This window comes from Dinoponera quadriceps, unplaced genomic scaffold (genome assembly GCF_001313825.1).
Source record: "Dinoponera quadriceps isolate SergipeBrazil2010 unplaced genomic scaffold, ASM131382v1 scaffold707, whole genome shotgun sequence".
Taxonomy (NCBI): domain Eukaryota; kingdom Metazoa; phylum Arthropoda; class Insecta; order Hymenoptera; family Formicidae; genus Dinoponera; species Dinoponera quadriceps.
Window position 1 is genome coordinate 702910 of NW_014555450.1, and position 15916 is coordinate 718825.

Below are 15916 nucleotides of genomic sequence, written 5' to 3' on the forward strand. Positions count from 1 at the left end.
CGGCGGGAAGACGCGTCCGTTCGGCCCTTATTTATAAGCGGCGCGGAATGATTACGGCGCGAGGCGTGAGACACCGCCGCCACAATTTGGAGGACGACGTTCGCGGGAAAAGATTCCATTCGAATTTCACTCGAATCTCTTATCCGGCAATTTCCTGCAACTAACGTCGAAATTTTATTTGAAAATTCTCTGATACTGAAAAGCATAATGGTACATCTGGCACGACTGGGCATTCCGTAATCTCAGGTTGACGTTTATCCTGGTTTTGTATATATTGAGTGTGGATTTTCATTGTACGCACGATTAGCGAGATATTTGATCGGCTGCAATTTGAGAAATTGTCGGTGCTGCGGTGAAAATTGGCAAGAGGGAAGAGTCTTGCCGGGCCGGGAGAAAATTTGATACGAGATACGCCGGCGTTTCCATCCGCATCGAATGAGTCGTTATCGATATTTGCGAGTATATACTCGACCGGAAGCACATTATCCGGAAGCGTGGATCATTCCTTCATCGGTAACCGGGTTAAATCGAGCACCGGTAACATCACGAGGGCTGCACCTGCGAAATGCTCGGCATTCAGTAAGAGCGAATGGATAACAATCGAATAGATAACGCAGTCACATTTTTCTCGTACCCATCAGAGAAACAGACGCGACGATCGTCGTTAGCAGGCAAGTTGTCCTCGGGAAGAGCAGCGTCGCGGAGACCGCCAAATGGGGAAGTATTTTTGTCAGACCCATCATCGTGCCTCTGAAACATACCAGAAACCACCGGGTTTCACATCTCTCGCGCGTCCGCACCGCGTAAATATGCGATTCCTGCGAACGTATCGTAAACGTCTCCGGGATGATCCAACAAGGAAACAGACAGAGCTGTAATTCACTTTTTATATTCCATCTTTTGGAAGGAAGGAAAAGGTTGAGAAATTCTTCGAAGTATTTTTCAGATTGTATGCACGTGTGTGTGTGTGTGTTCACAACACAACAAAATGAATACGTTAAGAAGTAATGTATAGTATTAATTTAACATATTTGTGTACTTTTTAACATATTCCTCACGTTATAAGTAAACACAAAAAAGTGGGTGGGCTGTTTGTAATGCAAAGTTTTGTATATATGACGAATGCGCTTGCTATTTTCAATATGTTTAATGCATTTATTCTAATTCTTGATGTCGAGATGAGAACATGAAAAAATATAGGTCTAATATTTATTGCCATTTCACAACATATCCGAGATCTATCGAAATCGGTGAGTAGCAATTTCGTCTCTTTCCTCGTAAGATTAACCAGATGCGCGAAACGCATTCGGCTTCGCACGACCTACCTCAGAGCGGTGGGATAATTCTCCAGTAGTAAAACGCACGTCGTTGTGCGTCCGATAGCGTAAGCAGCCAGGAAAATCGACGAGAGGACCACACGAATTGCGTGGTGCATTTGGAAAATAAACGCGAGCGAGGCCACGCCGCCCGCGATTCCGGAAAATACTGAAAGCAGTCGAAAGGTCGTTCTTGTGCAAATATTAAGACAACTACGGCTCTGAATAATAATGAGAATAATATTAATAACTTTATTGGCCACAAGAAAAAATTATATTAAGGAAGCTTATTATTAATCATAGAAATAGATTATTATTAGGATTTTTTATTCAGATTATTAAGATAGAATATAAAATATTAAGCTAGTATGTGTAGTAATATTTCGTGATACTAAATATCATAATATTGTAAGTCGTAATATCTTAAAATAGCGAGAAAATTACGGTTCTATATCGATTTTTATATCTAAGGCAGTATAGAGTTTAGAAAAAAGAAATGTTTCACGATTGTGAAGTTTCGACGAGGGAGACTGTCAATGATCATAATAGCATTACGATCTTCAGTAACTTACTTAGGTACGGTTTCCTGCCAACGATGTCGATTCCGATAATGAGCAACAACTCTCCTAACACGTAGCCCAGCGATACCAACAATAGCAGGCCGAAACGATCCTCGTTCACCTGGTCGCAATCTCGCAAAAAACCTAATGCCACGTTCTGGAAGTTCACGTTGCACGTGTCGTTCCTGTCGACGGCGTCCCTTTCTAGCTCCTCGAGCACGTGTGTACTCCATAAGGCGAGCCAAACGAATCTTGAACATCGTTTTCGTGATTCCCCTCGGAATCTCGCATCAACGAAATCGGAGAGATGCGAAGGAGAACGAGCTTGAGAAACTTTAGAGGATATTTCTTTTCTTATTACCCGGGAAAGTGCAGGATACACGCCAATACTCCACATACTGTCGTTCGCTTGTACGGAGGCCCGTATATTCGATGAACCCGTCCCCAAGTTTTCGTGAAGTACCCTCGAAGTCTATCCATGAAGTCGTCATCGTCCTCGTTGGATCCCTCGTCCGTACGTACGCAATCTTCTAAATTTCTGGGCTAAATTATCGAGAACGATTATCAAAGAGTGAAAAAACCATCACCAAATAAATTACACGAACACAATGAACGTAGTAATAAATAAAGAAATCAACATATGTATACATATCCACCTCTCAGAGAAAATTAATCATTAATGCATGGGGGAAAAATGCTGTTGTATCGATAGAATTGTGCGATCAACAGCACAATTAGAGTAAATCTTCTTGATTCAATAGCAATATATTAATGAAAGCAATAAATGGTTTTAATAGCTCAATTATTAGATTCAGTAATATTGCTGTCGAACCGAGAAGATTTACTCCAATTACGGCACGGTCGATCAATTCTGTTGCTACAGCATCATTTGTCTTCCGTGTATATTCGTTCTTTATGCAGTTGTAAATGTCCTCTCTCGCTGGGCGACTCGTACTAGTCGTCGATTAGTTTCCTCAACCTCGTCCACAGGTAGCAGATGAAGATCGAATGGACGAGGAAGTAACAGGAAGTAACAAGTTCTTCAACGGAGTGAGGAACGGGTCGCCGTACCGGGTAGGTATCGGCGTGTTTCGAATTATTGATGGCGTACATCTGTCGCAGCACCGTGAACGCTTGTCTCGGTCTCCGACGGTACAGCGAGTGTCGAGGACTCGGAGGTAGAAGCCCCGAGGCGCAGGCGATCACCAGACTCGGCGCGCCGTAGAGAATGACGAGGACCCGCCAGGAACTCGGTCGGAAGTGCTTGTCCAACATGCGTATCGCGGAGGGCATCATGCACCAGGAGACACCTTTTCGAGTCGTATCGAGCAAGTGTGAATTTCTTTGCCGAAACGTCGAGTCACTCTTCGACGCGACTGGCGTCGTTTTTCGCCAAAAATTATATACTCACTAAAATCTTACAAAAATAATACTTCGTAGTCACCATATCTTACAGTTACCAAAAATGGATTTTCGGACTATCAAATGCATCCTGAAATATATACTTTTTTAATTAATTACGGGTCGTGCGATGATTGATTATAGTCGTACTATTAATAGATTATAAAATTTCTATGCATATATACATATAGATATTCCACAGATTAAAAAGAAAAAAGAGATCTATAAAGAAATATGTAAAAAAATATTGAAATGCATTAACCAGAACTGTTTTCAGGGTTACTATTTTTTAACTGATAAAGGATCAAAATAATAACTTAATCGAACTGTTTAAGTAAAAAAAATATTTAACAAAAGAATATATTATTATATTATTTATCATTATTATGTCGATAGCCGAAGGACGTTAAGTTTAATACAAATTGTAAAATTTTCCTGCAAGTTCATTCCGTTACCTAAAGCTGCTAAATAGCCGGTCACCCAGAATGTATCGATCACTGCTAAGCAAGTTCCTCTCTTTCTCATCGGCAGGCACTCGAGCAGATACACTCTCAGAACGGTGTTATTACCGGCCACTCTAGACCAACGCCAATTAAAAAATCACGTGATAATGTAATTATTAATCATGCAATTACAAATCATACAATCAGATGAACGTGCATTTTTAATGTGCACATAATGATAAACGCAATATCTACACTTCACATATATTGTTTTCACTGTGTTTCTTCATCTTTTTATACGACGTGAACGAATTGCAAGCAGAAATATTGACTTTTAATAAAAATTGACGGATAATTAAATATCCGTGTTAATTTTAATATTAATTAATCAATATTTTCATAAATTATTGTAAAGATATCTTGTAAAGCGATTCGTATCAATTTTATTAAACTAATTTGTCACAGCGAAGTTTATCGGACTGTCCCGATTGTCTCCAGCCGTGTGCACCATGAAGAGATGAAATCTCACCCCAATCCCAGCACGAACACTGATAGGTTTATCAGAAAATTTGTTTGGGCGAAGGACAAACCGGCCGAGGCGCAGAACACAATGCCCGTGGACACTGCGATCGATTTCTTACGTCCGGCGGTGTCTGATATAGACCCGAACAGGAATGCTCCCACCGCCATTCCTACGATTAAAACACAACAGATTATAATACAACTCTTGCCTGTATGTGAGGTATCTTTCGGTGTGTGAAAAAACACAAATTTAATCCTCGCATGAAAGTGAAGCGTCTACAGCAATATCTTTTAAAATATTTTCTATTTATATATTGAAAAAAATTAATTAAATAATGATATAATCTACCTCTGTAATTTACTTTATAATTGTGTCTTGGTGTAGCATAGCTTGGTATTGCAATGATTCCTTATTAAGATCATGCTTTGACATAAATATATACCGAAACTGGAAGTGGCGACAGGCATGGTGGCTTGATCTTTGTTGAGCTTGAATTCACACAGTAAAAACGGTGCCACGATGGGAACAGTTAAAGAAGTGCTTGCTTCTGCCAGCGACAGCAAGCCAGACAATATGATAAGGAAGTAGTGATAAATACCCCATCCTGCATTGAAAGTATTTCCGTTTATTAAAATATACGATCATATATATATATATATATATATATATGTGTATGATTTTCCTAAAATACTGGCAAAATCTCAAGCTTTGAAATGAAAAATATAAATTATGTTAATGTGTCATACACAACACTACCTTGAAAATAACATAATCATGATGTAAACTTTTACAATGTATACATTTTTTCATATTTATTTTTTCAGTGTCCTTACCTGTTCCCGCTATTGCAATTTCGCACTCGTTACTCATGCCAAGCGAAAGAATAACATAAAAATTTGATATCAAACGCATGGATAACTCGCCGGTGAATTGGTTATAGTTATTAGTCGCAAATTTCAATCGATTATTCGATCGAACAAAGACGAAAAAAGCAAAACTGAGCTTGTTTGCAATTCGACCGTTCGTAAAACGCCGTCAGATATTTACGCTAAATTATCCTCGGGAATAATATGGATACGTCAATAACAATTATGGAATACACCAATAATTGTAATCATCGGAACGTGATAAAACGGAGGTTGACGTGATATTTCCGGCAAACTTCAGTAGATTACAGCTTCGGCAAAAATTGGCCTCATTTACATTGATCGTTCAATATGCGTTACTAACTAGTAATTTTATGCTAAATTGATTTCAGTGAATCCTATGAAAACGAAGTATTGAATCGGCATAACAAATCTTTAAAATTCGCACATTACGTGGGACGTTGGAACGAATTGGGAACACGAGTACAAAATAAACCTGTTTATTAAAAGACAACTAAGAGGAAACATTTCACATGTCATACTGCTGGACGCGATATGTGTGCTTATCTATATCAGGTAAATACAGAAATAAATGATGTACTAAATTGGAAATTAACGCAGCGCGCAAGAATACAAAACACACACAATACGAGTGTAACTAATAGGACGTACAAACGAACATCATTGTTGCGTGAAATCTTATTGTCTACGAATCTTTGAAGTACTCCTTCGAACCGACTACGTCAGGTTTCATGGTTTTCTTGCCAGGTTTCCAGCCAGCTGGGCACACTTCACCATGTTTATCCGTGTATTGGAACGCTTGGACCAAACGCAAGGTTTCGTCAACGGATCTGAAAGTAGTACACATGATTAGAGAGAGCGCGAACATGCGGAACGAACGTTGCTCAATCCCGAAGAAAATGTCTTTGGTCGTAATCTAATACTACATCTCAAATATGTGACTTTAGCGTTCTTGTTTGTAAATACAAAGATCGCGTTCAGCGTTATCGCAGGCTAAGGCTCGCACGATCCGCATTTTGAATGTCAAATAAAACCGCCTGATTCGATTCCGGGATTTGATAGCCCGACGTTTCGTAATGTTGAGCCATCGTGTCCAAATGCGCGAGCATACAAATCGACTTCCACGAATTCGACGGACGACAGCACCTGACCTTCCACATTATGAAGCGAGCGAAGTACTTACCTTCCCACGGGTAAATCATTGATGGTGACTTGACGGACATTCTGCTTGTCGTCGATGATAAAAAGTCCGCGGAAGGGGATTCCAGTGTCCTCGTCGAGCACGCCGTAGTCGCGGGAGATCTTGAAACTCTTGTCGGCCAACAGAGGAATGTTCATCTCGCCGAGACCGCCCTGCTTGCGGGGCGTGTTGACCCACGCTAGATGGGAGAAGTGAGAATCGGTGGATGCGGCGATTACCTCGCAGCCGATGTCGCTGAATTCCTGCGCTCGGTCGGAGAAAGCGATGATCTCGGTCGGGCACACGAAGGTGCTGCGGTGAAATGATCATTGTGTTTCAACACTCGGTATAACTTATCTCTCTTTCTCCCTGCTCTCTCTACATTTGTCGGAGTGAAATTTCACCCGAGAAGTAGAATGATAGCCGAGTCACACACTCGGATTCGAGAGATTTTTCACCTGTACGCAGTGGATTATCCAAATCGTCGAGTACTTTCATTTGGAACTGAAGAGCGTATCTGATGTCAGTCATAAAAAAATTGCAACATTTTTTTTCAACAAGTTTCGCAGCGCATGTCGCTGTCTAATAGGAAAGAGTATCTCTTAAAAATTATAAAAAAAAATGTTATAACCTTTTTGTGACTGACCATGTGACACGATTCAAGTGTAAAATTCAGAACCAATTCTGATTTCACATCTGAATATCTCACTAGAGGCAAGTTTCAATTAGCGACTATTAATAGAAGCCTTCGAAAGTGTGTTGAGTCTCCTAGCTATTTCTCAAAGGATGATAGAATTATTTTCAATCGCACGCATTAAAGCGTCTGGTCCCTCGCTGGAATTTTTTTTGTTTGATGACGTCGAAAATATGCCAAGAAAATTCTTGCATTATTGCAAGGTTCGTAATAAGAGACCAGAAAATATAATTAATATCGCCGATAAGTATTGTCGGCAAAAAGCTCGCCATTGATTCTAATGTAATTCAAGTCACGCTATTTCTGTCGTAAATGCAAGTCTTTTAGAATTCAAGGAACATCTGTTATCGTACCACATGTATGAGAGTTAATCACGCACTCAGAGAAGACGCGAAGTACGCAACATATACACACGGTACGGTGGAATTGCTCGTACAATACTCGAATTGTGTAACCGTATTTCGTTATCTCAAGTCTGACAAGGTAATGGTGATGTGCTTACAAGTCCAGTGGGTAGAAGAACAACACGACGTATTTGCCTTTGTAATCGGAGAGATTAATGTCCTTAAATTGTCCGTTTACGACAGCGGTGCCGCTGAAAGCGGGCGCCGGTCTCTGGAGCTGCGGCACTGGCATGATTGTTGCTTGATTGCTGTAATCAGGAATAGGTAAAACTAGACTGATATCGTGGTAGAGCCACGCGCGAGGGCGCTCGTAACTTATTCATCATTCCGAAATTTTATCTCATTGTTAATTTGCTAAAAAAAAATTTGCAAGAAAAAAGTATAGGTGTAAATCTCCAAAAATAGCGAGTAACGTTGTTAATAAAAAAACGCTGAGAGATAATCAGACAGTGTTCATCGAGAGCCTTCAATATGAATAATTGGGAACAAGTCGTCAAAAGCGAATGTATATAATTTTGCGATTAATCCGCAGCACATGTGCTTATGCGCCCAAGCAAAGTCAAATATCATTAAGGAACTTCATAATGCAATGCCTAAATGTCAACAACACACCCTGTTCATACCGTCTGCTTTTCAGCGAAGTAAGCGGGAGCAAACATGTTAACAAAATTCGTATACAGGAATATATATTCATGTAATAACCTCTGGAAAAATTCCCGAGGAGAAATTTTCGATGTATGTTCCGCAAGTCTCGATTAAAAATTTTCGTCTTATCTTCTTTTACCAACATTCCATTCCAGTGATATTAAAAGCGGCGAAATTCTTGCGGAGATTACATCGCGGAAGTGTTTCTATGAATGAAAGATATCGGATAAGCAATATGCTGAATAAACTTACAATCGACATTCAGCATTCAAGTAAGTTCGATAAGCACAAAAAATCGCCGATAACTAAGCATTTATTCAACGATAAGTTATGTCAATACGGCCGTTCATTAGTGTATCGATTGCATCACATATTACCAAATACACGCACACCAAATTCGTGTTGTTATCTTCGACCGAAAATGTCGACTGATGACGAGAGCTATTGAATAATTAACAGTAATTAATAATCAATAGTAAATCGCGATAGGGAGAACTATTTATATGCGGTGTTACTGTATGCATAAGGAAGTAAATAATAAACAATTGAATAATATTATCATTACTGTTGTTATTATGGTAATTATTGAGAACTTATGTATACCCCAGAGCATAAAACACTTTGCGTATCGGTTTATCATGAATTCGCAATGAGATGGCATTTTAACAAACTCGATATTAATTTCCATTCAAATGTACACAAAGCTTCAATCTTGAAATCAATTAATATCGGAAATGAGCGAGGTTCGTTCTGAGCTTCGAGATTGTACAAATAACGTGTGTTATGAAAATCGGAGTTCGAAACTGTTCAGAATAATTTGAACTAAGAGATAAAGTGATCGACATTAAACCAGCGATACGCCAGATGGGACCGCCGATTACGTAACGGCTGAGATCAGGTATAGCCGAGGTTTCGTAGGAAGAAAGACCTAGGGGCAAGGAGGGGAACTTCGTACAAAGGAATCTTCTGGTACAAGAGAAAACTCCGCTCGCGCGGTGATTTCAAGCTGGAACATGAAAAAGGCCTAGAGACAGCCGGCCTTGTGAAGCCTTCCTATAGTGAAGCCTTCCTTTGTTACAGACGACTCCAGCGCGTATAACACTAACTGCAATAAGTGTCGCTCGTTAATGTGGAAAAACGAACAGTAACCTTGCATTCTCGTTCTTTTACTGTTACTAAAAATAAAAGTAAAAAAAGAGATAATTGAGCGCTTATCTGCGTCATTGAGAGAGGAAATCCATATTTTTAGTGCTAAGTAATCGTTCGACATATTCTAAACTTTTGTCACGTATACATACAATATTAACCTAAGATTTAGGTAACATTGAAAATTCACAGATATTTGCTTGTCTTAAATATACATAAATTTGCTGCTAATTAGCAGAGGAATAATTCAGCAGAACAAAGCGATGAGCAAATAATCACTAATCTATAATTTTAAAGATGAAAAAAATGTTTTCTTCCGGGAATTTATTTGGTTTCCTATCTACTCCTTACGGAAAAAAAAGTAAATACAGCAGGTTTTGATCGAAAACACGTGAATTGTTTTTAATGAATTTTTGCATTCAAGAGACAAATGGACCGAAATTCGTGAAAACCGAAAAAAAAAAACGGTTTTCCCCCGAAACTTTAAAACTTTACATTATAATCCGATTAAAATTGTAAATTATTAATCGCTTATTAAAAGTTGTAATTTTTCTAAACACAACCAATAACCACTTTGCATAAAAATATGTTTCAGCACGCGGTTCATCGTTAATTCTTTATATTCTCGAGCATCGTTAAATTTTGTTCTAGTAAACGTTCAACCGCGCGCATAAATACATACTCAACGTAGTTAACGAATGTAAATGCATCGGCGAGATATTGCGCGCTAAAACGGTCCCACGTCGAATTGCGTTAACTCGCGCAACGGTCAAGACCGCTAATTACGGAAGTCCTCTCCAAAACGTAACTCACCAAACGATAAGCGTAATGTTGAGTCAACGGAACTTTTCTTTAAAACGTAACTCTCCAAACGATAATATTGAGTCAATGTCGTGATACTCTTATCTCGGCTCTAAAATATTTTCATCCTTTTTTCGTGAGCGTAAAACCCTTCGTGATGAAATAAAATCAGCGATAACAGACAATAAAAACTTGTTTAGAGATGATCGGCCCGAACAAAAATGAAATACTTCGCACGAACCTGCCAACGAATTAAACGAAATGCGCGTAGTGCTGTGTCAAACAATCGGATTATATTTTCTTTTATCGTAATTCATCGAGCGCGTCTAACGGAATCAATTCGGAGCATAGCGCCACGACGTAGTATATTTATGAACAATTTCTCTGGATGCGGTCCAAATTTCGAGAATGTCCGGGAAACAGATAGCGCTCTCACGTAATTCTTTCCCGTTAGTGCTTCTGCGAAAACGTAACCGCGATTACGTCGACTCAATTGGCGTGATTCGAGGCGCGTCGTGCAGCCATGCCGGCGTAACAGCCGCAACCCGGCGAGGACGTCTCTCTCTCTCTCTCTCTCTCTCCCTCCCTCTCTCGCTCGACTTGATTTGCGTCGGCGGGACAGAGAGAGAAAAAGAGGCCAGGAAATCTGTCGCTATAATCTCGCGGTTAAATGATGCTTACGTTATCCGCGTACCCCGGTTCGTCACCGTGCGAGGTACCCTCGGGGCGTTGACTAACGATCGTTCGCCGGATTTCGACCGTTGACGCAGGAGGAAATACACGACAAGCCTAGAAACCATTTCGGCGCGTCTTTTGTTCGCGAGTAGATAAAAGCGTAACGCGCCTTCAGCCCCGGGAGGGATATCGTTGAAAAGCATCGATCCGACAAATTTCACGAGATCCGAGAGAAACGCGGAAGAGGTGAATTACCTTAATTAGCTTCCTCGTAGGAGACTACGGCGTGCCGAATCCAGCAGCAGACGCTACAACAATGAGAAGGGAGCGAGAACTAGCCGGCCACCGGTACCGCGGCTTCCCTTTTAGTATTGACCGTTATATACATATTCGCACACGCGCAGCAGCGCGAACGATATCAAGCGCGACGGCGCGCCGACGCCGCGACATCTGGCCGCGGATTGTGAAATTATGAGGGAATCATTCGCGCGCGCCTTCCGAGAACGGTGTGTTCCGAATGGACGTCTTTTTCTCTCGCGTGAACTCGTGAAAAGTGAACATTATTTTGATTTGAAAATATTTGTGGAAATCACCGGCGTATAGTATCGGACGGAGTGAAATCGGAACCGCGTTGATAGATGTACAACCGTTTCTCATCGTAATGGTGTAAATCAAATCGACGATTAACTCAACGGAGTCGACCAATCGCATTGATCAGTTAATTGACCAATGCGGTTGACCCGTTCAGTCAATCGTCGATTGGATTCAAACCATAATGGTGGAACCGGGGAAATACGTTCGTCAACTCGAAAGATGAAAGAAATTTTGCCACATGCTCTGTCTAATACGATCCTGGTGAGCAAAAAAGTACTAACACAACGTTATTGTAATGATATTTTATAACGTGTAACATTTTCAAATATGTAATGCTTAATGTTGTGTACAGCGTCATTGTTAACAACATTTGACTCGAACATTAAAAATTAATATTTCTACGCTATTAACAATAATGTAATTTTAACATTTAGGAATATTGTATCATCGAGTAACAGTTGAAAAACATTGACCAAATATTGTGTGAAAATATTGATAAAAACCACGTAAAATCAGTGTTTCAAAAGATTAATTCAATGTTTCTCCGACTGCGGCATACGGCGTATCGTAGAACAGGGTTTTATTGGGATACATCGATGATGGAAATATTCATTTTTCACGAATTCACGCTAGAGGGAAAGATTCACGAACGCCCCCAAGATTGAAGTGGAAAATATACTGCGTATTCGCCCTAATACTAATCCCCCTAGACGCGGGAGAACGATTTCTCGGCGGTAGGTTGGCTCTCCTGATGTTTGTGTGTCGGGCGGTTGACAAGATTCGACAAGTTCGAGGCAGGTGTCCGCGAGCAGTTCGAAATTTTATAATCCGCAACTTCGAATTTAATGAGGTATGACAGATTGTATTCTAGCATACTTTGATGCATGTTTTGCCATTTGTCACGATTCACTCGTAATAACAAGGAAATTGTACGTTTATCTGCTCGTAGAAACGTCAGTTAACCTCTCTCGGTAGGCACTCGTTCTGCGTAGCTATCGTTATTCGAAAAGTCGTCACTGAAAAGGTAAGCTTCTCATACAAGTTACTCAAACAATTATCGAGAGAGACTGTTGTCACTGGTGAGTTGAGAATTTCTGCAAACATTTGCGAAATATCTTCTGTTCTTTATATTTTATCATCTCATCGTGCCAATCGACATGCTTCGATTACGTGACATGTAATTATTTTCTCTCGTGCAGAGATCGATTTATGCTTGACTCCACCATCTTGGTTTAAATCTAATTTACGATTAACTCAAGGGAATTGACCAGTCGCATTGATTAATTGAGCTGATTCGCCAATGCGATTGATCAGTTCCGTCGAATTAATCGTAGATTAGATTTAAACCGGAATGTTGGAACCGAATATTAGACGGGAAAGATTTGGTTGCGAATGCAATCAGTGGAGGCGCGAGTCGGGTCAGGAATGAATAAACGTCCCTTCGTAAACCATGGTGTGTCGTATGTGCTAATTATTTCTGCGTTATTTGTCTTTAATAACAACAATTTGTATAAATAATACATCTTGCGTGTATGCCGCAACATCAAAGGAACGACGCTATAGCGAACGCGTTTTGCGGCGCGACCTGCGGACGTCACTGAGCCGGGCACGAATACAATTTTGATATATATATATATATATATAAATATATATTTATATATATTTATATATTTATATATATAAATAGCTCGGAAGAGTATCTGCGTTATACCCTAATCCGTACGAGTAATATTGGCACTTACTAATTAATCGAAACCTGGGCCGTCTTAAACATTAACCGTCGATCGAAACGATACGAGAGATCCCGATTCCTCCTTCTCGTCCTCTCTCTTTTTTTTTTTCTGTCTTCTCGAGTCACGTAAGAAAGAGAAAAAAAGAAGGAAACGGAAAAAACGTTCCAAGTGAATTCTAGGAGGACGATCTTTTTCGCTAGAATGGCCGGTGTAATTCAGTACGTGGTGGTGCGGGGAGATCTTTCGAAGGCAATGAACTGGCCGTTGGGCGCGGTGGTCGCACAAGCGTGTCACGCGTGTACCGCCGTTACCCATCTCTTTTACAATGACACCCACACGCAGGCTTATCTCGCCGATTTAGATAATATGCACAAGGTGGTGCTCGAGGTAGGTATAACACGACTTGGCAAATTACGCGCTTGTCAACAACGCTTCGTTATTTTTTTCGTACGTAATGTTGCGTAAAACAAGCTTGGTTTAATGACAGATTTATAGAAAACAATTTATGCTGTCACAAGTGTGCGACGCCGGTAGGAAACGTGTTAATTCGCTCGTATCAGCTGTCGGATCCGGTCAACGCGTTATCTGTTGCGATAATGTGTGTAAAAAAGCAATTAGTTTCGTTGCTCATATTTCCATCGTCTTTCAATTTGGCTATTCTTATTGCGTTGTCAAGTTTTTGGAATTGAGACACGTGCGGCGGAAGCGCGAATTTACCGCTCGACGATAATTTCCCTGTAACAATGATAAAGCCGTATGTAACAAAGCGTGAGTCACACGTGTATGGATATAACAGGCCCCCGACGAAGCCAGTCTGCAAACGCTGTGTACGAAACTGAAGGAGAACGACATTCAGCACAAGCTGTGGATAGAGCAGCCCGAAAACATCGCGACGTGCCTGGTGACGAAACCCTATCCCAAGGACCAGGTGCAGTCGTACTTCAAGAAGTACAAATTGCTCAAGATGTGACGGCAACGGCGGATGTAAACGGCAATAAACATCTTTTTATGAAGACGGAGCGTCTCGTATATTGCGTTCTAATCGGAAGTTAACCCTCTCGACGCCAGATTCCTAAGAAAATCCTTAAACATCATCCAACCCGTTAACGAGGAAAAAATATCCCGGAAAATCTCGGAACGATTCTTCTCTCCGCGAGTGATTGGAAATTTTCATGAAAGTCGGCTTACTCAGATTATGCGATCGTACGTAAAAAGAATAACTAAGGAGAGAGAAAATTGAATCCAGAGGTAATGTGTAATATTATTAAGAAACCCGGTGACACAGAGGAGGCTAACAAGCGCACGTTAGAAGATAAATGCAAGATCCGAAGAGAGAGAGAGAGAGACGCTGGTAACATTTATATTTTGTCGAAAAGGCACGAAAGATATACGAAGGGAAGATCAACGCGCCTGGGATAAGCCGCACTTCGCACGTGTCTGTCGGACGTCTGGCGTCCGACTGTCGATATTCGAATTCGGGTAGCACCTCGGGGTCCGCCTCTCTCATCTTTCCGTTTCCTTTTTTTTTCCATTTTCCATTTTTACGGGCGACGTCGCTTCGACGTATGGGAAATATTCGCGTGCGTTGGCCACGGGCAACGTCCGAGCGAGAGAAAGAGAAAGAGAGAAGGAGAACGAGAGAACAGCGACGCGCGGCGTGTCCGATATTTTCCGACATCGAGAGAAGATATACACTTACTGATTTATTTCGCGATAGTCCCGCAAGTCTTGATGAAATTATTGCGTGTACAGTGTCGTACTTGCTCGCGCGCTGCTACTAACTAGCGGTACGATCTAATCTAGACGGTAGTAACGCGAAATCGCGCGCGTCACTAATCAACTAGTCGTATCAAAAAGTGTCTCTCCCGAGCGTCACGTACGCGCGAACTCTATCTTGAATACCTCTACGTTTAGTATGGCAGCGAAGATAGTCTTTTCACAGGTACGCGTATATATATGTATATGTATGCCTGACGACACACGTGACCGTGTCGGATTAACTCTTAAGCTTGAGCGACCTGATCGCGCGACCCTTCCGAAGATTCCGCGATCGGCAATTTTCCGTGACGTCTCTACACAAGACGCAACGGTGCGTCTCGAGCGAGTCGATAGTGCGAATGCCCGTACACGGAGAGAATAAATATTTAAGAAATAACAAATATTTCTCGTGGGCGCTAACGTATATTTACTTATACCAATATACATGTTTTCACACCGAGGGAAAATTGTTTTTAAGCGAGGAAATTTACACATTTTCCTCTTCAATTCTGTAGTTTCTCGCGAGAACAATTGGTTATTCTGTTTGAATAAAAGAATTTAGAGAGGGGGATTTAAGTAAATATGTTATTAGTACCCACCGAATAGTATTTTTTGGATATTTTCTCTCGGTGTAAAAACGAATTTTTCTCCCCTTTTTTCCGAAGCACGAGTCAAGCCGCGAGGCTGAGAGTTAATCCATCGGCGCGATTCTCCCCCTTCTCGTCCTGCGTATGTCATCATGCTCTTGTCGAGTCCACGGAGGGGAGTCCTTCGGCTCATCCTTGCCACAAATACCGGTTCATTCGTTCGTTCGTGGATGTACCGAGTGTACGAGTGTTCGATAACTCCGCGAGCGAACGCGCCTCCTTCCCAACTCGCACCAACACGCTCGTCCACAAAATGTCCTTCCCGCGCACTTCACTTCGCGTCTCCGTAATTACTTTCCTGGCACCTACACTTCTTCCTTTTCTCTCTCTCTCTCTCTCTCTCTCTCTCTCTATCTATCTATCTATCTATCTCCCTCTCCCGTCGCTGTCGCGTCTGCTTGCTCCGACGTCTTTGTGGTGGTCGTTTTACGACGGTTCCTACGAGGATCCGCGAACTTTTCCGGAGCTCTCTCTCTCTCTCTCTCTCTCTCTCTCTCTCTCTCTCTCTC

At 41.2% G+C, this 15916-nt stretch overlaps 4 protein-coding genes across 6 annotated transcripts; 1 reads left to right on the top strand and 3 right to left on the bottom strand.

Moving 5' to 3' along the window:
* Window positions 1–493: 493 nt before the first annotated feature.
* Window positions 494–3169, bottom strand: LOC106744161. The gene is made up of 6 exons (XM_014618656.1): window positions 2948–3169; window positions 2238–2419; window positions 1889–2127; window positions 1326–1485; window positions 635–750; window positions 494–558 (listed from the first exon to the last, which is right to left on the bottom strand). The coding sequence occupies exons 1-6, from the start codon at window positions 3167–3169 to the stop codon at window positions 500–502; spliced, it is 978 nt and encodes a 325-aa protein (XP_014474142.1). The 3' UTR covers window positions 494–499.
* A 969-nt stretch (window positions 3170–4138) lies between these two features.
* LOC106744162 (putative niacin/nicotinamide transporter NaiP) lies at window positions 4139–5113 on the bottom strand. The gene is made up of 3 exons (XM_014618657.1): window positions 5077–5113; window positions 4686–4847; window positions 4139–4412 (listed from the first exon to the last, which is right to left on the bottom strand). The coding sequence occupies exons 1-3, from the start codon at window positions 5111–5113 to the stop codon at window positions 4246–4248; spliced, it is 366 nt and encodes a 121-aa protein (XP_014474143.1). The 3' UTR covers window positions 4139–4245.
* Window positions 5114–5593: 480 nt separating this feature from the next.
* LOC106744209 (peroxiredoxin 1) lies at window positions 5594–11038 on the bottom strand. The gene is made up of 4 exons (XM_014618762.1): window positions 10931–11038; window positions 7507–7656; window positions 6314–6622; window positions 5594–5960 (listed from the first exon to the last, which is right to left on the bottom strand). Exons 2-4 carry the CDS (start codon window positions 7638–7640, stop codon window positions 5816–5818), a joined length of 588 nt encoding a protein of 195 aa, XP_014474248.1. The 5' UTR covers window positions 7641–7656; window positions 10931–11038; the 3' UTR covers window positions 5594–5815.
* Window positions 11039–12023: 985 nt separating this feature from the next.
* On the top strand, window positions 12024–14017 carry LOC106744210 (putative peptidyl-tRNA hydrolase PTRHD1). Of its 3 annotated transcripts, none has more exons than XM_014618765.1 (4): window positions 12024–12119; window positions 12219–12293; window positions 13182–13389; window positions 13799–14017. In XM_014618765.1, the coding sequence occupies exons 3-4, from the start codon at window positions 13204–13206 to the stop codon at window positions 13970–13972; spliced, it is 360 nt and encodes a 119-aa protein (XP_014474251.1). In that variant the 5' UTR covers window positions 12024–12119; window positions 12219–12293; window positions 13182–13203; the 3' UTR covers window positions 13973–14017. The 3 variants fall into 3 exon arrangements, with proteins under 3 accessions (XP_014474251.1, XP_014474250.1, XP_014474249.1); XM_014618764.1 differs by having other exon boundaries at window positions 13203–13389; XM_014618763.1 differs by having other exon boundaries at window positions 12219–13389.
* The last annotated feature ends 1899 nt before the right edge of the window (window positions 14018–15916 follow it).